The sequence below is a fragment of the Phyllobates terribilis genome, unplaced genomic scaffold, assembly GCF_046119375.1.
Source record: "Phyllobates terribilis strain yellow unplaced genomic scaffold, ASM4611937v1 Scaffold_2__4_contigs__length_985480577, whole genome shotgun sequence".
Classification (NCBI taxonomy): domain Eukaryota; kingdom Metazoa; phylum Chordata; class Amphibia; order Anura; family Dendrobatidae; genus Phyllobates; species Phyllobates terribilis.
In genome coordinates, this window is record NW_027362762.1 from 639,324,139 (window position 1) to 639,346,517 (window position 22,379).

The 22,379-nt window shown below is 41.6% G+C and overlaps 1 protein-coding gene across 1 annotated transcript in view; it reads left to right on the plus strand.

Moving 5' to 3' along the window:
- The window catches only part of PKP1 (plakophilin 1), a 177,492-nt gene extending 155,400 nt beyond the window's left edge, over positions 1-22,092 (plus strand). Inside the window, exons 10-14 of the mRNA XM_073666620.1 lie at positions 4,204-4,357; positions 4,479-4,665; positions 7,153-7,237; positions 21,495-21,596; positions 21,735-22,092. Coding sequence (XP_073522721.1) covers positions 4,204-4,357; positions 4,479-4,665; positions 7,153-7,237; positions 21,495-21,569 — 501 coding nt within the window. The 3' untranslated portion in view covers positions 21,570-21,596; positions 21,735-22,092. The remainder of the gene's footprint in view (positions 1-4,203; positions 4,358-4,478; positions 4,666-7,152; positions 7,238-21,494; positions 21,597-21,734) is intronic.
- The last annotated feature ends 287 nt before the right edge of the window (positions 22,093-22,379 follow it).

A 22,379-nucleotide genomic window follows, 5' to 3' on the forward strand; every position in this document is an offset into this window, starting at 1 on the left:
TGCAGTGTCGGTCTCCTCCGTACACTCAGTCCCAGTCTGAACTCTCTCCTATCCTTTACCTGTTTTGCCTCTATGTCCGTTCCCTTCCTTTCTCTGCAGAGTCTGAACTCGTACCTAACTCCTGCTTGTTGTCTCTGTACTCCCGTTTGTGAGTTTGTGGTCCACTCGCTACTTCACTGCAAGTACCCTGTGGGTATCTGGCTCTGCCTTTCCCTTCCTGTCTGTTCCGTGTGAACAGAGCCCTGTCCCCCCTGCTCAGCCTTGCCTGCTCTGACTCCTTTGCTCACCGCTCCGGCGGATCTAGCCTGCTCTGACTCCTTTGCTCACCGCTCCGGCGGTTCTAGCCTGCTCTGACTCCTTTGCTTACCGCTCCGGCGGTTCTAGCCTGCTCTGACTCCTTTGCTCGCTGCTCCGGCAGCCTTGCTCCGCTCTGACCCTTTTGCTCACTGCTCCGGCAGTCTCGCTCCGCTCTTATCCTTTTGCTCACTGCTCCGGCAGTCTCGCTCAGCTCTGACCCTTTGCTCACCGCTCCTGGCGGCCTTGTCCTGCTCTACTCTTGCTCACCGCTCCAGGCGGCCTTGTCCTGCCCTGTTCTCGCTCACCTCTCTGGGCGGCCTCACTCTGCTGTGTTTGTCCGCCACATCTGTGGTTCTGTTCCTGAGTCCCAGTGTGTACTGGGTCCTATCCCGCCAGTGTCCCTACCTGCTAGTGCCTCCCTGTCTGCACTCTAGCTGTGCTTGCCTGTACCCCTCTGCCTGCATACCCGCCTGCCTGCATACCAGTCGTGCCTGCCTATACCCACCAGTCTGTGTGCCAGCCTACCAGTCTGTTCCTGTATTCCCCTGTGTGGGTCAACAGCCCTGTCCGGGGTCTGTCCTGGAGTAGCACCTGGTCCCTCTGCTCAGTTCCTCCTTGGTGCACTGGCGTCGTATGCCGTCGTGCGACCCTGGTCGGATCGGGTGAATACCTAGTTATGCCCCTCCAGGCATTCACTCTCCGGCACGGTCCAGTGGAATCACTACAATCACACGCACACGCCGCTCAGCCCGGGCGTGTGCATTACAGTGGCATTGACCTGGTCTCTAATCTGAGCTACTGTTAACCTGCGATTTCTGAGGCTGGTGACTCGAATAAACTTATCCTCAGAAGCAGAGGTGACTCTTGGTCTTCCTTTCCTGGGGCGGTCCTCATGTGAGCCAGTTTCTTTGTAGCGCTTGATGGTTTTTGCAACTGCACATGGGGACACTTTCAAAGTTTGACCAATTTTTCGCACTGACTGACTTTCATTTCTTAAAGTAATGATGGCCACTCGTTTTTCTTTACTTAGCTGCTTTTTTCTTGCCATAATACAAATTCTAACAGTGTATTCAGTAGGACTATCAGCTGTGTATCCACCAGACTTCTGCACAACACAACTGATGGTCCCAACTCCATTTATAAGGCAAGAAATCCCACTTATTAAACCTGACAGGGCACACCTGTGAAGTGAAAACCATTTCCGGTGACTACCTCTTGAAGATCATCAAGAGAATGCCAAGAGTGTGCAAAGCAGTCATCAAAGCAAAAGGTGGCTACTTTGAAGAACCTAGAATATAAGACATATTTTCAGTTGTTTCACACTTTTTTGTTGAGTATATAATTCCACATGTGTTAATTCATAGTTTTGATGCCTTCAGTGTGGATGTACAATTTTCATAGTCATGAAAATACAGAAAAATCTTTAAATGAGAAGGTGTGTCCAAACTTTTGGTCTGTACTGTGTATATATAAGACACATAACCTTGTTCACACTATACTATAAGACGACTGGTGACTTCAGGGTCAGGAACACGATAGTACAGTCCACTACTCTTACACAATCACCAGATCTCAACCTCATCGAGCATGTAGTTCACAAGCTTAAGACAAAATTTAAGGCAGAAAGACCCACAAATAAGCAACAACTGGAGTCAGCTACAGTTAAGACCTGATAAACCATCACAAAGGAGGACCCCAATGTTTGGTGACATCCATGGCTTCCAGACTACAGACAGTCATTACCTGCAAAGGATTCGCTACAAAGTATTAAAATGAACATTTTATTTATGGTAAAGTTAATTTGTCCAATTACTTTTCAGCCCCTGAAAGCAGGAGGCTTTGTAGAAAAATTGTTACAATTCCTAAATGTTTCTCGGGATATTTTTGTTCATCCCCTTTAATTAAGCCTGAAAGTCTGCACTTCAATTACATCTCAGTTGTTTCATTTGAAATAAAAAATAGTGGCCTGTAGAGCCCATATCATAAAGATTCTGTCACTCTCCAAATATTTCTGGACCTAACTGTAGATATACAGCAGAGAAAACAGTGATTTTATCAAAATGACAGCATGCATACTAGTAAGTGACGCATCACTGAAATCAGGATTTGTGGCTCTACATCATATTGCTCTCAGATTCCATAGCAAAACCCTTGTCACAAATTCCATTTAAGGGACTTTTTCCACCTAGGTTCTTAATTTATCATCCAAAAGCATATGGTCAACAGTATCTTCCAGCTTATTAATTAATTCACTCTTCTCTTTTAGCTTTCATGGTGACAGATGCAGATAACTTTAATTTGGCAATTTTTTCAATGTTAAGGGTCATTTAGACGAGTCGATAATCATAACTCATTTGACGATTATCTACTTGTGGAAACATGTCAACTGGCACCTGACAAATGAACAAAATGCTCATTCATCGGAAATACAAACATAATATACTAACAATTGTTTTCTATGCATAGTATTTGAGTCAGTCGACAGCCTCCAGGAAGTGACCTATTTATTTCCAAGGGATTTGCTATTACATCAGACAGCATGCTGTTGATCACAGTAGTAGTTGAAGATTTACTTCCAGTTGTCTGTATGAGTGAAGCTCAAATGATAAATCTCTAACAGGGTCCAAAACTATCACTGGCAATAATGTTGGTCTTATAATATTCGTTTTTTCACCTTTTGGCTCCCCTCGGCTCCAGGGCTACCCCTGCACCCACTACTGTTATTGTTAAGGGGACGGTTGCAAACAACTTTATTAATAATGGAAAGCAACCGAACCCGGGGTCCGCGATGCAGCCTGGAGGACTGCGGCTGAACACCTTCCGGGTAAGAAGGTAAAACAACCAACTGAAGTAACAATCCCTTCCGTGTTACTGCACACCGGAACGGGAATAGGGATTCGCACTATCTCCGTTAACTGCACGAGAGATGTGCGACAAATAATGCATCCGTAGCCCTGTTTACTGCACAGGGACTACACAGCAGGCGCTAGGATGCGTGTGTGATTCACGCCGGCGTATACGTGCTCCCAGCCGGCGTGCTACCGGACTGAGGCGTATCTCTCCACGTGGCTAACAGGCGGTGCCGGGAATACGGAGTCTGCAGTCCGCTCGGGGTGTATAGCGACCCCCTTGTCGGAGCCAGACTGTCAGACGAAGCTACCTGCCTCCCTCCATCTAAGGCTGCCTATCCCCTGCTAAATCTGCCTGTCAGAAGCTATAACAGCAATAGCACACGTGGAGCCCAAACAACCAAGCGTCCACACAATAACACCATCACAGCTCAATGATCAGAGCGCGCCGCCATGTTTGTGGGCGGGATAGTTAAAGATTAAGCCCTGCCCACCGTTGCAATATTGGTGACGTCACCCGCGACCAATCAGGCGGTGCCAGGTCACCGGATCAGCTGACTCCCAAACCACCAATCACGGTCCGCCATGTCACGGGCATGCTCAGTGCAGTGAATCCTGGACTTGGGCTGTAGCAGCCCTGTTTCCCTCCGCAACCTATCCTTCATGTTGCTATGAACAAAGACACAAGAGACAACCTGTACATCTCGTGCACCAGCTAGATGTTGGGATCGATGATGATGCTGAGCAGCATCTGCCCCAGCTGGACCAGAATGGGAGACTACAGAATCCACTGATGATTCTGAACCCATTTCAGATCCAGAAAACACCTGACAGTTATACTCCATGCAGATTCATAATTCACAGTTTGTGCAAAAAACATGTTTAGAAGTTATGGAAACGTGTTGCTCTTGTGATGGGACAGCCCCATTTAATGCATTTTGAAAGGAAGTTATGAAAGCTCTAGCATAATGTTTCTAATATTTAGTATGTATTTAGCATTTCTATTTTAGTATTATGTATTTAGCATTAGGTTTCTAGTATTGCGTTTCTGTTCTAGATGTCTAGTGGAATGAGCCAAATCATTGGACTGAAAGAAAACGGACTTCCCCAAATTGCACGTCTGCTTCAGTCTGGAAACTCTGATGTCGTAAAAACCGGAACTTCACTTCTTAGCAATATGTCCCGTCATCCATCTCTTCACAAGAGCATGGGTAGGATGCCATATTACATTGCTGGTTGTGTTCATCATTTACTAACGTCATATAATTATTTTTATAATTTGCTTATTACACTTTTAGTTAGTTCATTTTATTAATATACCTTTATTTGCAGGTACACAGTTGCTCCCTGATGTATCTCGACTTTTGTCACAAACGTCTGGAAATACATCAAACTCAGAGGATATTCTGTCTTCTGCATGTTACACCATGCGAAATCTTATAATGGCCCAGCCACAGCTGGCAAAACAAAGCCTTTCTTCAAACTTGCTAGGAAATTTGGTCAACATGTGCAAATCTGGGTAAATGTTTGCATCCTAATTTTTTGTTATGTTACATCATGTTCATTTTGTGATGGTTTTCCATTTTCTTTCATGTCTCTTCTTTTAAAGGGAATCTGTCAGCAGATTTATGCTTCTCCATCTGAGAGCAGCATGAAGTAGAAGCAGAGAGACTGATTTCTGCAAACAATGATGGAATCAGGGTCTTTGTCCCCTTTGTAGGCTGACCTCAGATTGAGAAGCATACAGCAAATCAGGGGGTAGACTGAATTTAAAGGGAACCTGTCATGTAACCTGTCTCCTGGTTTTGTCTCCCACTCCTGAGAAAAAATACTGACCGAATACTGACCAAATACTGATAGTGGGGCTGTGGCCTTAGTCAACTGCTGACGAGCAGCTCACCCTAATTCTCTAAATGTTCAGTGAAAAACTGAGAGAAGCAGCAAGTAAAGCTCATTGTCACGTGATCGTAAATATGACAATTGCATATGAGTGAAGTGGCCATGTGACGACTGCTGGAACTAGCAAGCAGAGCTGAATCCTGACAGTGAGGATATTACACGCTGTTAGGATTGGCTACAGGGCTTCATTTTATAATTAAAGGGCTCATCCAGGTTTGAGATGAAAGTCTGCAGTCATTCTATGTGACCGCAGGCTTCTGAATTCTCACAGCACATGCACTGCACACTTTTAGGATTCTGCCTTGCACAAGTATGTGATTTGTATACTTCTGCCCACATTCCGACTAGACGTGTCCGGACTCACTCAGTTCATTTTCATTGAGTGAGGCCACGCATGTCTAGCTGGCACGTGACCGCATGTATGTAAATCGCCAGCACCAGAGAATCCTGACAGTGTGCAGTGTGCACTGTGAGAATTCAGAAGTCTGCAGTCACATACAGTAGAATGACTGCAGACTCATCACAAACTTGGACAACCCCTTTAATGCTCCCAACATATATAAAACTAAGAGAATTAGTCAGTATCACAAATAACATTTACATCCAGGTACCTGATAGCTAACGTCTCTGGAATCGTTGTCTTTCTTTTCTTCTTCATCCTGTCAAGAATCCATCGTCTCTGCAGACTTCCATCTTCTCCGGTCTTCTGCAGCACATCCCCACAAGACGCCCTTAAAGACAGCAGTATCATTATAATGCTCCTGAATTAAAATACCTGTCCTACGCTGAGCCCCTGAATAAATAATTGCCCCTCACTATATTCCCTGCACAAAATATGACCCCCAGACTGACCCTCTTGTGGTACATGATCTCCACACTGCCCTCTTCTTTCCATACTGGGCCCCCTCTTCACATTGTCCTCTCACACTGTGTCCCCCTGTAGTGCCCAGTCTCTGCACTGTGCCCCCTCATCACACTCCCCATCGTTGACATACTGTCCCCTCCTGGCTGTGACCTTACATTGTCCCCCCATGTTACACCCCCCAACACTACTCACTCTCTAATCTGTGCCCACTCACACTTTTCTCCCACCCATACTGTCTCCTCACACTATTCTCCTCAATAGCCTCCCAACACGTTTCCCCCTCCCTCCTCATTCTATCTTCACCTACATCCCCCTGCTAACTATACTGTCTCCTCATATATTTACCCCCTCACACATTCCCCCCAATTCCCCATACTGTGTCTGCACCCATTCTTCCACGAACCATACTATGTCCGCATACATTCCCCTCCTTCTCTCCCTATATAGCGTACGCACCCATCCTCCCCATTCTGTGTCCACACCAATCTTCTCAATACTGAGCAAAGGGTCTGAATACTTATGACCATGTGATTTTTCAGTTTTTCTTTTTTTAATAAACTTGCAAAAATTTCTACATTTCTGTTTGTTTTCAGTCAAGATGGGGTGCAGAGTGTACTTTAATGAGAAAAAAATGAACTTTTTAGAATTTACCAAATGGCTGCAATGAAACAAAGAATGAAAATTTTAAATGGGGTCTGAATACTTTCCGTACCCATTGCAGTTTGTTGATTTTTTGAACAATCTGCATCTGAGGACGCAACTGACTTGAAAATGGAAAAACACTTTAAGCCCCCATACACATTAGATATATGTCAGCCCGAACCTAATAGCATTCTCCCCTTTAATTTTAAAGTGTCACGGATTTGTTCTAATTGTTATGACTGGAGTCTGGATTTTTTGTCCCTGATGCAGGTCAAATATGACCCACCTCATTGATGGGATTATAAATTGGACTTGATGGATTTGTGTCTGTGCAAAGTGATCTTTCACTTTCGAAGGGAAAAAATAAATCCACACTGTTTTTGTATTGATTGCACTAACAGATTGATCTCCACCCCTGAATAAAGCTCAATTTTTATTTGTATTTTTTTGTCGGGTGCTTCTTTTATATCTTTTAACATTTAACTTTTTTTTTGCTCTATTCTTGGATTTTAAATTTGGCTACCAAAAAAGTTTAATTTTACCAAATTGTTGGTGATATTTTCTATACATTGTTTTTTTTAACTCTTTGTACTTTTACAGAGCTTCACCTAAAGCTGCAGAAGCAGCGCGCCTTTTTTTGACAGACATGTGGTCTCAAAAAGAGTTGCAAGGAATTTTAAAACAGGTACAGTAGCATTTGATATTTTTACAGAAAGTACCAGAAAGTTGAAGTTATTTAGAAGATTTCTCAATTATGTTATTGCATTTTCCATCAATGTAAGATCATTAGCAGTGTAAATTTCCAAAACTAAAAACTTCCGATATAAAACTTACTGCTAGTCCTGTGTTTAATCCAAACTTCTGAATATTCTGTTATTGTTGTTTTGTTAGGCTGACCAACCAAACTTATATAAAACGTAAATAATGTATTAGATACACAAAATTATGGTATGATAAAATTTAACACATTTAAAACAAATTAACAAATTTGACTATCGGGCCAAGAACTTACCGGCAAGTAGTTGCTAAACTACCTACCTGTTCTGCCCTGCAACAATTTGTTCTGGCTCAGGTGGTGATTCTCATTTAACCTTTCATCAGCAGAGCAGCTCTTTCCCTTCTGGTCTGCTTTGTCGACAGAGCGTCACTACCGATGTCTTGATTATTGATAGCCAGCTCCCCGCAGTTAGGTAGTGGAGAGCCGGCTGTCAATCAACATGACATCGACACTGTACCCCATCGACATAGCAGAGAAGAAGCTGCTCTGTCAACGTGAAATCACCTCAAACAGGAGAATTGATTGTAGAAGTGGTCAATGACTGCTCTGAGCCGGAGGAGATTGGCATGAGGCAGAGCAGGCAGGTAATTAGCAACCACCTAAGGCCACCTTCACACATTCGTGTTTAAATATGTACATGAAAAACCGGTACCAGTGTCATCAGTGTTTTCCAACAGTGTGGCATCCATGTGTCCATTTTAACCATCAGTGTTTTTCCGGTATGGATAAAGAAAGAAATAATTTACAAAGCTCTACTATACTTTGCAATGTTAGACATGGAAAGCACACTGATGGCACACATGATGAGCTAGATGGAGACACTTTGGACTCCGTTTGGCGTTAGCTCTGGTGGAATCCATCTTTATAGACATGCACAAAACTGCGGTCAAACACACTTGTGCCCTAGCAAAACACTTAAAATGATGGGACACCACTGGAACACAGACCAGATGGAGTCCAAAGTGACTTCATCTGTCTGATAAGTGAGTGGTTCCATTGGAGGTTCTGTCTGAATCGCAGTTTTGGGGATGTACACAGAAACACTGATGTAAGCGCTCAGTGGAGAGCACAGGATAAATGTGAGCCAAGCCTTATTCTGATTTTTGGGAGGCAGAATGAACAGAGAGCGGTACAAGAATAGTTCATATTTTATTTTTGCACGATTCACCGTGCGGTATTAGTGATAAGGCGGCTTTATTCTTTGAGTCAGGGCAATTACAGCGATTCTAGATTATTTATTTATTTATTTTATGTTTTGCTGCTATCACACAGTAAAAATGCTTTTTTTTTGTGAAAATAGGTATTTTGTCCCCATATTCTGAGAGCTGTAACTTTTTTGTAACTCATTCCCATTGACTTTTTTTAGGATCGACCCCCCGCAATTGTAATTGTCGAACTTTGCCATAGTACCCTGAGGTCCTCTGATGACCCCAGGCTACGGTGGCCTGTGAGATCCAGCTATAAGCCACTGTTTTGGTACCTCAGAGGCTCTGCAAATGAGGCATGGTGCCTGCAATTTATTGAAGCCAAATTTGTACTCCAAATACCAAATGTTGCTTCTCCCTGCCGTGTGTCCAAACAGAGCTTTTTGCCTACATGTGGGATATCGTCATGCTCAGAAGAAAGTGGGCAACAAACTGTATGGTCTGCTTTTTCATGTTATCTCTTGCAAAAGTGAAAAATTTGGGGCTAAAACATTTGTGAAAAAAATGAATATTTTTCAATTTGACCTCCTAATGTTATCAAATTCTGTGTAATTCCTGCGAGTTGAAAATGTTAAATATAACCTATGATAAAATACTTGAAGAGTGTAGTTTCCAAAATAGGGTCATTTGTGTGGGGTTTCTGCTGTTTGGGTGCCAAAATTCAAATGGTGCTCCTTTCGTTCCGTGCCCTAAGCATCCAGTATCCAGTATCAGTGAGCTCAGAAGAAACTAGGTAACAAATTGTCGGGTCCATTTTCTTGTGCTTGTAAAAGTGAAACAATTGAGGCTAAAGCAATATTTTAGAGTAAAAACTAAAAAAAAAAAAATTCATTCGACTTTGCATTAATTCCTATGTAGCACCTGAAAGGTTAAACAAATTCCTTTTTTGCAGGACATTTAGTGAATATTGTAGAGGATCAAGTGGGAGACAGGTCAGGAAAACATTTTCTTCCAGCTTTTTGGCAATATTCCCAAAAGGAGAAATGAGATTACACCCCCCAAAAAATATGGAGGAGGGTGCCAGTATCTAATACGCATCCCTTGCAAGAGATAGCAAGATTAAGGCAGTGCAAAGTCAGCGTATGTGTTTCCTTATCAGTAGTAAAAATGATCTACTTAGTCGTTCTCTACCATACAATTCACCTTAAATCTAGGGAGATATTTGTACCAAGAATTTGCTGTCACCTTTTTATGGCAGTGGGAAGCATTATCTCAAAGGATGTAGGTGAGAAATTACCTTCTGACCCAAAAGTATAAGACATATTATGAAATACTTGTTGATAATGAAAATATTATATTAAATATAAGATAGCCATAGGAGATTAGTTCCTCAAAAAAGTTCCAAGGTAAATGCATTTATCTTAGGCCTCATTCTCACATCCATGTTTAAACGGACGTGAAGAAATGGTACCGGTGTCATCAGTGTTTTGGATCAGGGTGTCATCAGTGTATGGTCTGTGTGTTTTTGCCATCTGTGTCATCAGTGTTTTTCACGGATGGATGGATGAATAAATAAATGACAAAGCTTTTCCTATCCTTTGCAATGCTAAATACAGATAGCACATGGAGGGGTCGGATTAAAATCGGCAATGCAAGTCTATTAGTCTGTGAAAAAATCGGACCAGACTTGGATGACATCTGAGTGCATTCCGATTTTCACAATTTGTCAGAAAGGAGGAGGTGGAGAAACTTTTTTTTTCCTCAACGTACATGGTGCTACAGCTCAAATAATTCATGACGAGCTAAGGCATATCTTAAGCCAGAAATCTTACTCCAGTCACCACTTTGCAAATTTGCCTGATTCATTAAGTCTGAATTTAGGATGGCTATGGACCTGTAGTTAGAGCAGTTTGGGATCTTGGCCTGATTTGGGAATGATCATATGGGATTGTGATTTTATGGGACTATGGCATGGTGAAAGGGTCTTTCATAAGTTAGCTCAGTAATACAGGAATCAGTGAGCTAGCTCTGCCGGACATATTTTATAATAAAGTAAGGGAAACCCATCTGAGCTAGATGTTTTACCATTAGGAATGCTTTTAATTCATTTATGACAGTTCATACATGGTAATGCAGGAATTAAGAGGAGTAACAACTACATTTTTAGGGAGAAAAGTTTGCACTCTCGGAGGTATTGGCTAAGACAATTAGGTCAAGCAGTGGGGGCTGTAGGAAGCGTATTAGGCGGAATACAGCGTTTAGAATACTAAAATGTATCCCTTTGGTTGTTATTGAAGAGTTCCTGAATTATCTTTGATAGCTTGCAGAGCCTTAGCAAGCGATCAGTTCTGAAAGAGTCTGGCAAGAAGAGGATGGGACATTACTTTTTTCATAGTAACACTGTTTATAATAAAGCAAGAGGCATTTGACTTTGCGAATTGCCAGATACTTCAATTTATTCTACAGATCTAATGGTAGCTCTAAGTTCTTTATCTTTAGCTTCAGAGTTTCTCCTAAGATGTGACGCAAAGATTATACATTGACTTCTTAGCACAGCTCTGTCAGCTTCTCATAACAAAGCAATAGATTAGACTAAGTGATGATTTTTGTGGAACATGTTTATAGTGTTGAACATTTCACTCATTTTAGGGCTCTAGATTAAGGATTCATGTAGATGCCAATTACATGCTCGAAAAAAAATTAGGTGGCCAGGGAGTATGGTCAGACCAGGATATGGGCTCAATATTGGCTTGAGACTGAGAGTAAAGAAGTAATCTAGCCTAGAAGTGAATATTATGAGGATGGGACAAAAAAAAAAAAAGATTAAAACACCCCAATTTGTATAATGCGTGGGTGTGAATCAGTAATTGAAAAGTAGGATGATGCTGATGCTTGTATACATTTGGGGGTTTAATCACTCAGAGATAGTTTATTTGCAACTTCAGAGAATGGAAGGTTAAAGTTCCCGCCAACAACCCAAGATGATCTTGGAAGTCTCTGCAATTTATTGAAAACCCGCTGCAAGAATAAAGAAAATGGTAGGGAAGTGAAAAACAAGTCATGACACACATAGAAAAAGGAACCAAAAAAGTAACAGAAATTCATGCCACTGTGAGAACATTACAGTCTTAGTAAGAAAGCTAATAGATTAAGATGGCAAAAAATATCATATACTTTCGAGAAGCTTCTGGCCCAATTGTTTGCCATTAAGTTGGACAAGAAAGGAGTTGAGTACCTAGAGTACTGAGAACTTAAGGTTGAAGTTTGCAACACTCTCTTTCTGATGTGGATGAGGGAGGTAGAGTCCCTTAGATTTTTGTCATGGTCCTGAGGACATGCTGGAAGTGTAGGTTTTAGAAAGGATTGCTTGTGTGACTTAGGTGCAGGAGGCACAATTAGCATTTTTGAGACTTATTTTTACTGGCTTCTGCTGGTATATCCTGTGCTGCTTCAGTTGAAGTAGTTGAGCACTGTGCAGTAAAACGCATAGATGTTGATGCCCGATGTGGTACCAGGACACATTAAAACTAATTTTTCTGTAGTTTATTACAAGCCTGCAGGCTTGAGGCTGGTGAAGTTGAATAAACACATGGGGCTGGCATATGGGTGTTAGCCTAGGAACCTGAAATGTTATTGTGGAGGTTTCACCAATTTAAGATACACTAGGTAACTGCTCTCCTCCAAATTAAAGATGTCCGAGTGAATGCAAAGAAGCTAATTAACCAGATTTGCTAATCTGGTTGAAAAACTTCACTCAGAGACTGAACCACGCAAAATGGCATACTTTATTACGTAGACATGGGGTTATATAGTATTCTAGTTCTAGGTGGGATTAGTAAAATTCCTTGCTTTTTCTGATAACTTGGCACACTGCAATTTGCTCATCCATGTATCTCTTAGTCTCAGTAATGCCTTAGGAAAAATCTTGGAGGCAATTGGGTGAGGAATGTACAAGAGCGGAGGAGAGAATGAGATCTTGTGAGAACAGGAGATTATGTGTGAGAGGCCACAGGAGAAGAATATTGAAGTAGTTTTGTCCACATTAATATTGGAAGTGATGGAACGTTCAGTTGTCCCAGGCCAAAGGTATAGATCAAATGTAGTAGGGATTGCAACACAGAGGCTTGAGGGATACCAATAGAGAAAGGGTGGAATGAGGAATTAGTACGGGAATGGGAGAAGTTAAATGTGTGGCTAGTAAAGTATGAGGATATCCAGGAGAAGGCAAAGTCTTTGATGACAAGGGAAGATAGGAACTGAAGTAGGAGGGAGTAATCAACTGCGCTAAAGGCAAAGGATAGCTCTACAAGGAGCAGTACAGAATATTGTCTGTTAGCTTTGGCAGTTAGTTTGTAACTTTGATTAGGGAAGTTTCAGTAGATGAAAGTGAGACCAGATTGAAGGTTGCCAAAAAATGTATTAGAAGAGAGGTGGGTGGAAAGTTCAATGTGGAAATGCTCAAGAAGTTTTGAAGTGAAAGTAAGTAGTAATATGGGGCGATAGCTGGATGTAGAGGTTGAGTCAAGGGATGGCCACTTTATGATATTATTATTATTAGTTATTTATATAGCGCCATTGATTCCATGGTGCTGTACATAAGAAGGGGTTACATACCAAATACAGATATCACTTACAGTAAACAAACTAACAATGATAGACTGGTACATTGGGAAGAGGACCCTGCTCTTGTGGGCTTACATTCTACAGAAATGGGGAAGGAGACAGTAGGTTGGGGGGGTTGCAGTAGCTCCGGTGTTGTTGAGGTGGCAGCAAGCAAGGTCATGGCAGGCTGTAAGCTTGTTTGAAGAGATGGGTTTTCAGGTTCCGTCTGAAGGATCCAAATGTGGAGGCTAATCGAACGTGTTGAGGCACAGAATTCCATAGGATGGGGAATATTCAGGAGAAATCTTGGAGGCGATTGGGTGACGAACGAATAAGTGTGGAGGAGAGAAGGAGGTCTTGGGAGGACCGTAGATTATATAAGGGAATGTATCGGTAGATTAGTTTAGAGATGTATGGGGAAGAAAGGTTATGGATGGCTTTGTAGGTCAGTGTTAGTAGTTTGAACTGGATACGCTGGGCAATTGGGAGCCAGTGAAGGGATTTGCAAAGGGGGGTAGCAGAGGAGTAGTGAGGCGAGAGATGAACTAGTCGCACAGCAGAGTTAAGGATGGACTGGAGGGGTGTAAGAGTGTTAGCAGGTAGGCCACAGAGGAGGATTTTGCAGTAGTCGAGGCTGGAGATGATGAGGGCATGCACAAGCAGTTTAGTAGATTGAGGGTTGAAGAAAGGATGGATTCTGGAAATATTTTTGAGCTGGAGGCGACAGGGGGTGGCAAGAGCTTGGATGTGGGGTTTGAAGGACTGGGCTGGGTCAAGGGTTACTCCGATGCAGCAGATTGCCGGTACAAGGCAAAGCGTGATGTCATTTATGTGAAAGAAAGATCAGGTGGGGAGGATATGTGAGATGGGGGAAAGATGATGAGTTCAGTTTTGTCCACATTGAGCTTGAGGAAGAGAGAGGAGAAGAAGGAGGATATGGTTGATAGACATGCTGGGATTCTGGACAGCAGAGAGGTGACATCTGGGCCAGAGAGGTAGATCTGGGTGTCATCAGCGTATAGATGGTATTGGAAGCCATGGGATTTTATGAGCTGTCCCAGGCCAAGGGAATAGATTGAGAAGAGTAAGGGTCCTAGGACAGAGCATTGAGGAGGTAGTGTGAGAGAGGGGGCGGGATGAGGAGGTAGTGTGGGAGTAGGAGACACTAAATGTGCGGTTAGAAAGGTATGAGGAGATCCAAGATGGGACCAGGTCTTTGACGCCAAAGGAAGAGAGGATCTGAAGTAGGAGGCAGTGGTCAACTGTGTCGAAAGCAGAGGACAGGTCAAGAAGAAGGAGTACAGAGAATTGTCTGTTAGCTTTGGCTGTAAGTAAGTCATTAGTAATTTTGGTAAGGGCAGATTCGGTGTAATGGTGGGGGCGGAAGCCAGATTGTTGGTTGTCGAAGAGAGAGTTAGATGAAAAGTGAGAGGAAAGTTTAGCGTGAACGTGTTGCTCAAGGAGTTTGTCGGCAAATGGGAGCAGCGATATGGGGCGGTAGCTGGACAAGGCGGTTGGGTCGATGGATGGCTTTTTGAGGATGGCTGTGATTGTGGTATGTTTGAAGGAGAGGAGAAGGCAGCAGAAGTTAGTGATAGGTTGAAGAGATGGGTTAGGGATGGGTTGAGTGTGGGGGTGAGGTTGGGGAGGAGGTGTGATGGGATAGGCGTGATTGTTGCTTGTTTGAAAGCAGGAGAGACAAAGTTAATGATAAGTTGAAGAGATGGGTTGGCGCTAGGAAAGCAGGATGGTAAGGTTGGGGAGGAGGTGGGATGGTATAGAGTTAAGTGTATAAGTAGTGAGGTGCGATTTGGAGAAAAAATGAGTAAGCTTTTCTTCAGTGACAGTAGGATTGAAGGTTATTGGGAAGGGCATTGGTCTGTTATGCAAAGGGGTTGTAGTGGTGGAACACTAAAGCTTTGTCTGATGGGGTCAATATTATTTCTGAAATGTGCTGTAAAGTCTTCTGCAGAAATGAGGGAGGTCGGAGGAGGCAAAGTGTGATGGAGAACAGAATTAAGTGTTGAACTAGTGTTTAGGGTTATGGGATAGATGTAATAACAGTATGTAGTGGACATGCACGCTGTGGGAGTCCAGGGTGGTGTTCTAGGTGAATTGAATTCTCCAAAGAATGAGGCACCCTGTTGAAGGAACCAAGACGTTTTGTGAAATTGCCCTCCTAAGTGCCACGTGGTTGGACAGTAAAAATAGGTCACTGTGAATTTTTCTTGAATGCCTTTTTACTAGTTGAAGGAGCAATGAAAAATATCTGGTCTGATGTAGCAGTAACGCATATAGAGTGTACCTACATGCCCATAGCAATAAGCGCCATTTCAGTGGCACACTATCATGCAGATTTAGAAGAAGGAGATCCAGTCCTTTTAAGTATTGTAATTATAATAAAACTGATATGATAATAGGGCCACAAGTAGAAAATAAGCAATTCTAGAAGCAGTGTCCTTTTAAGTGTTATATTTCAAATAATGGATAAGCTATACTAGAGACACTGTCCTTTTTAAATGTTATACTTTGAATAGAATGGATAGAATTAGTCACAAGTAGAGGGTTGGCTGTGCCAGGATAGAAAACTTGAAACACTCACAGTGCCTGAGAAGGGTTAAGACAGTTTTTTGTTGAGACTTTCAGCTATATTAGGCAGCTGTGCTCATTCTTACTGTGCTCATTCTGGACAATAGAAAATACAGCAATCAGATTATCCCAATAGTATATGCATAAGGAAGCCTGTCCCGGATCGTGGTCCTGGTGGAGCATCTGCAGCAATCCAGGCGCAGTTCTTGAAGGCCCTGATGGCAGTGATTTTTTGTTAGCAGAGGATTAATCCGCGTGACATCCAGAGTTTAGAACACAGAATGTAGGTTTATTCATATCCAGCATAGGCACAGCATGGAGTCTGGTGTTACTGCAGCATGAGGAAATCAAAAACATATATAACAACAACACAGGAAGAGAAGGAGGGGGCATCCTGTCTGTGGGAGTTTTTTTTTGTTTTAACTAAACTTTGTTAACAACCTCACAATATGCACAACATATGAAACAGCACAGTAGTTGTTGCAATACACATACAGATTAATATGTATTATTCCAACACCCCCACTCAACAACTACTTATCCTCTTAGTCCCATTGTGGTTCTCAATTCTTGGAACCTAGCTCGTGGCAATGGCTTTGTCATAATGTCAGCTACCATCTTATCAGTTTCACAATAGACAAACTGAATTATCCCACGATCTATCAAATCACGTAGATGATGATGTCTGACGTCAATGTGCTTGGTTCTAGCACTGATCTTTTCACTGCATGCAAGTTTAATGCATCCTTGGTTGTCCTCATAAATCACCGTCGGCTGAGTTGTCGGTTTGCCAAGATCGTCCATCAATTGTCTTAGCCAAATAACCTCCTGGCTTGCATAGGCTGCGGACACATACTCCGCTTCTGTAGATGACAAGGCAACAGACATTTGTTTCCTACTAGACCAGGAGATTGAACTTTCTCCAACTTTAAACAAGTATCCACTTGTGGATTTACGATCACGCGAATCACCAGCCCAATCCGCATCTACATAGCCGGTAAGTTCTAGATCTCCTGCTGCAGATAGTTTTAAATTTACATCTTGCGTTTCTTTCAAATATCGGAGAAGTCTCTTAACAGCATTCCAGTCTCTTTGGCGCGGTTTTTCCACATATCTGCAAAGGATTCCAACTGTTGTTGTGATATCCGGTCGAGTCATAGTTGATATGTATAGAAGTGCCCCCACTGCCTGACGATATTTCTCATTGTTAGGCAATAGGTCATCTTCTCCTTCCAGCTTCAGGTAGGATGGTTCCATTGGGGTTGATATACCTTTGGCCTCTGACATTTTAAACTGATTCAGAATCAAATTAATTTTTGCACTTTGGTTTAGAAGAAAACTTCCATCTTCCTCTCTCTGGATTTGGATTCCTAGATAATATGTCACACTTCCAAGGTCTTTTGTTTCAAAGTGCTTATTCAGAATTTCAGTCATTTTTCCAATTTCTGCGTCGTCTTGATGAACAACAATCATGTCGTCCACATATAAGAGAATATACAACCACTTTCCATCTGTATATTTTGTGTATAAGCACGGATCTGCTTGACCTCTTTTAAATCCTTCTTCCAACAAGACTTTATTCATCTTGGTGTTCCATGCTCTTGCTGATTGCTTAAGACCATAGAGAGATTTTTGTAGTTTGCAAACAAGATTCTCTTCACCTCTTTTTACATAACCTTCAGGTTGAGTCATGTATAAGTCCTCCTCAATGTCACCATTTAAAAAGGCAGTTTTTATATCCAAATGTCTGACATACATCTTTTGTACAGCAGCTACAGCAAACAAAGCTCTGAACATGGTCTGTTTAGCGACTGGAGCAAATGTAGCATCGTAATCTTCGCCATACTTTTGAGAATATCCTTTTGCGACCAACCTTGCTTTGAATCTGTGGACTTTACCTTCAGAGTCATATTTGGTTTTGAAGACCCACTTGCACTTGATTGCCTTTTTGCCCTGTGGTAGCTTGGTGAGTTTCCAAGTTTGGAGTTGATGAAGCGATTTGATTTCCTCATTAGCGGCATCGATCCACTTTGTTCTTTCATGGACAGGTAGTGCTTGCATTTCATCCCATGACTGCAGCTCTGACTCAGGTAGTGTCTTGACAATGTAGGATAGACGTTTAGCTGGTATACCTTTATTTGATCTTGACGATCTCCTGATTTCAGATTCACCTGATTTTTCTGTTGTTCCTTCATTAGTTGAAGAATCCAGCCAGACCTCTACATCTTCCTTGTTGCTGTCTTGTAATTGTGACTTCAGCTGGACTACTGGCGTGATGTCAGAAAACTTGGGTGATACAAAGTTCTCATCAATCACTACATCTCTTGTTTGTTTCTGGGTGTAGAATCCTTTAACCTTTCTGGGTTTCGCTGTAGCCTACCAGGATACCTTCTTTAGCGTGAGATTCCCACTTAGTTCGCTTTTCCTTGGGAACATGTACAAATGCTTTACTTCCGAATATTCTTATGTGATGTAGTTTTGGCTTTCTGCTATTCCATTGCTCAAATGGAGTTTTCTCTGTAGCTTTACCTGGTAGTCTGTTCTGAAGCTAGCAAGCTGTCATGATTGCTTCACCCCAATATGCTGTTGGCAGATTTGCATCAAATAACATGCTTCTTCCACTTTCACATAGTGTTCGGTTCCTTCTTTCTGCGAGACCATTTTGCTCTGGGTTGTACGGTACAGTGGTCTGAAATAGGATTCCATTTTTCTTTAAAATGCTCTGTGTCTCATTACTTGTATATTCAGTCCCATTATCTGCACGTAGAATCTTTGGCATTCTTCTAAATTTATTATATACTTCAGCTAGGTATATTTCAAGTTTCTCTGGAACTTCCTTCTTGCTGTGTAGCAGGTGGACAACTGTATATCTTGAATGATCATCAATAAATGTGAGAAAATATCTCTTCTTCCCTGGAGTCAGAGTGCTCATTGGACCACAGACATCTGTGTGTATTAAATCTAGTGGCTGTGCTGTTGTTGTACTAATTCTCTTAGGAAAAGCTTTCCTAGACATTTTCCCTTTGATGCAGCTAGTACACTTCATTGTCTGGTTACATAGATCAATTGTAATATCCTCAGCTAGTTGCTTTTGGACTAACTTTCTTATTGCTTCTGTGTCTCTGTGTGCCAGATGCCTATGCCACAAATGAATACAGTTTTTATGCTCTTCTTGTTGCGCTGTATACACACACTCTTTGCATTTCAGCTGATAAAGTTCATCTGTGATGTTTCCATCTGCTAGTGTGTGATCTTCCTTTGAGATGATGCAGCTATCATGCTTAAATGTAACTTCATTTCCTTGTTTTGTGAGTTTCTTCACAGATAGTAGATTACTTTCAAGACTAGGCACATACAGCACATCCTTTACTGGGATCTTCCTGCTTTGTGTTGGTGAGATTTGACAATCAATATAACCATCTCCAATGCCTTCTGAAGTCATGTACTGACCATTAGCCATAATCACTTTCTCTGATTTACCTTGGTTAAGCTTAGAAAAGAAGTCTCTGTTATTAGTCATGTGACTAGTTGCTCCAGAGTCTATACACCATGCATGCTTTGATGTATTTGCACTGACAGTAAATGCAGTTTCAGTATTCACAGAATCATTTTCTCCAGATACAGCACTTTTAACCCTTTGATGACTGCTTTGCTTTTTCAGCTGATTCATTCTAGATTTCCAGACTCTGCAGTCAGCTTTCAATTGTCCTAATTTCTTGCAAACAAAACATTCACGTGTTTCTTTTATGTGCTTCCTGTTATCAGTTAGGTTTTGTGTCTGTAAAGCAGATTCTGTGTTGCATGTCCTACTGTTTACACCTTCTGCCTTTCGCTTATATTCATCTATGAGCTTCCCTCTGACATACTCCAGTGTAAGCTCATCATCTGGACGCGCATCTAGTGCGGTTACAAGCGTATCATAGCTCTCTGGAAGGCCACTAAGCAGTAATGCGGCCACATGAAAGTCCTTTAGATCTTCCCCAATGCCTCTCAGGCGTTCTACAATTTCCAGAACACTTCTTATGTAATCCTGCATATCCTGGCCTTTCTGTAGCTTAGACTGGTACAGCTTTCTCATGAGATAGAGCTTATTGCTTAAATTTATCCTCTCATGTACCTTTTGCAACTGCTCCCACATTTCCTTTGCAGTATTACATTTACACACATGCACAATCTGGTCATCATCTATACTGAGTGATATGGTACTTTGTGCTTTCTGATCCATCTCTGTCCACTCCTGTGCCACTGGGTCAGGTTTAGGCTCCTGTGTGTATTTCCACGTACCTTCTCTTATCAGCAGCATTTTCACTTTGAATTTCCAGGATTGATAATTATGGTTAGTGACACTTGGCACTGTAAATTTCATGGAGCTGCTGCTGGTGGCCATCTTTGCTTCTTCTCAGTTTACTGTCTTTCTTTCTTTTCTTTCCTCTGTGTTTTGGGGATCTGTGACTCTGGGACTCAGGTACATCTGGGCCCATAACCTGTTAGCAGAGGATTAATCCGCGTGACATCCAGAGTTTAGAACACAGAATGTAGGTTTATTCATATCCAGCATAGGCACAGCATGGAGTCTGGTGTTACTGCAGCATGAGGAAATCGAAAACATATATAACAACAACACAGGAAGAGAAGGAGGGGGCATCCTGTCTGTGGGAGTTTTTTTTTTTTTTAACTAAACTTTGTTAACAACCTCACAATATGCACAACATATGAAACAGCACAGTAGTTGTTGCAATACACATACAGATTAATATGTATTATTCCAACATTTTTACATTTGTGAAATGAAAGGTAATAAACTTTTTGCAGCACATATCCTTGGTTAGGGGCAACAGTTGGGATACAAAGGGGGTAGTTAGGCCCTAGAGGCAGAGTATGGCACTGTGGAGCAGCATTCTTGTCCATCAATACTACAAATTGAGGCAGCAGCTTCACTTGCCAATGTAGTCCGTAAATTTAAAGTCTGCCTGCTATGGACAAGGAGGGTATTTATGGGCTTGGGAAGGAATTTGATCACCACCATGTGTAGGATAAGGAAAAATATATGAAATCTGAGTTTTCCTACACATACTGCAGCAGGATCTATAAGAACAGATGGAAATGATTTTCATTTGCAACAATCTCTCCAAAATGTTGCTGTTTGTGAAAATACCCCAAACTGGGAATGATTTTTAATGCATGTAAATGACTGTAATACATGCAGCTAATTTCCACCACTCTTACACCCATTGGACCCCAGGAGAGTTTTAGGAAAGACGCCAGAGAAAAGAAGCAGAAATGTTCTAGAACATACATGTCAAGCTCTGGCCCATGGGCCAAATCTGGCCTTCAGGGTGGTTATATTTGGCCCGCGACACCAGAACTGCTACCCCTATGTTGGGCCATTATACTGTGTGGGGGACTGTGTGGGGCCCATTATTCTGTATGGAGGACTATGTGGGCCCATTATTCTGTATGGAGGACTGAGTGAGACCCATTATACTTTATAGAGGACAATGTGGGTCCTATTATACTGTATGGAGGACTATGTGGTTCCCATTATTCTGTATGAATAACTATGTGGGGCCCATTATACTGTATACTGGTTGACCTGCAACTTTGTCCAAGTTTTCATTTTGGCCCTCAGTGTGTTTGAGTTTGACATCCTTGTACTAGAGGTTAGGCGAATCAAAAAGTTGTTCTCTGTTATTGTGCTCTTTCATTGATTAGTTTATAGGGTTTGCTTTATAATACTATTAATACATTTTTTCTTATACTTTTTTTTACTGTTATATTGTGTTGAGTTTCATTATTTATCTCATTCTCATAAATCTTCTCTTAAACAGCAAGGTCTAGACAAGAGTCTTATGGGATCCCTAGCAAGTTCTACCCTTCGAAATACAGTGAACCAATTATTCTAACATCAAATACAATCTAAATTACTTAAGGTAAAAATTATATATATTATTAATGTGCTTCATAAAATAGAAGAAATAATTTGTTTTGTGGTCTGAATAGTGTCATGCTTTTCACTTGGTAAAGAAAAGTTTTGTAAAAACATAAAAAAATGTTTCCTTTGTTTGCAGATGCTCTTCCTTATCAACAAACTTGTCATTCTGCTGGAGTCAACAAAAGCACAAGGGAAGAAATTCACATTTGTAAATGAAAAACATAAAATGAAAAAGCATTCAAGTTATCCTTTTTTTAATGGAGTTCTGAAAGTTCTGAAAGTTAGGCTTTGTATAGTTATATAGTTACTTATGTTGACAAAAATAAACATTTTCATTGCAACCTTTCTAACCTTCTGGGCTTAAAAGGATTGTGTCATCAGAAAATGACCTATTGTTTAAATCAGGTTTTTCGGTAATATAATGTTTGGTAATGTTTTTTTCCCATATTATAAGCTATATTAAAAATAAAAATTATAAATGTTGCAATTGCAAACTGGTTACTGGGGCTATTTTCCACTTGTACTTCCTGTTGTTTCAGGAAATCCACATGTACAATCTTTTGTATTGAATCAATGAAAGGAAGTATGAAAATGTCTTTGATGTGATGGGGAGCGGTGACATTCCCTATTGTGAAAGGTGGATTCTGTGTTATCAGCTGTGTGTAGAGGTGCAGTTAGGGCTCATTCAGACATCCGTTTTCCATCTACGAGTTAAATTCATGTTTTTTTATCATCCAAGAAAAACTGCAGAAACTTGAATGACACTCTGCTTCAACTCTGA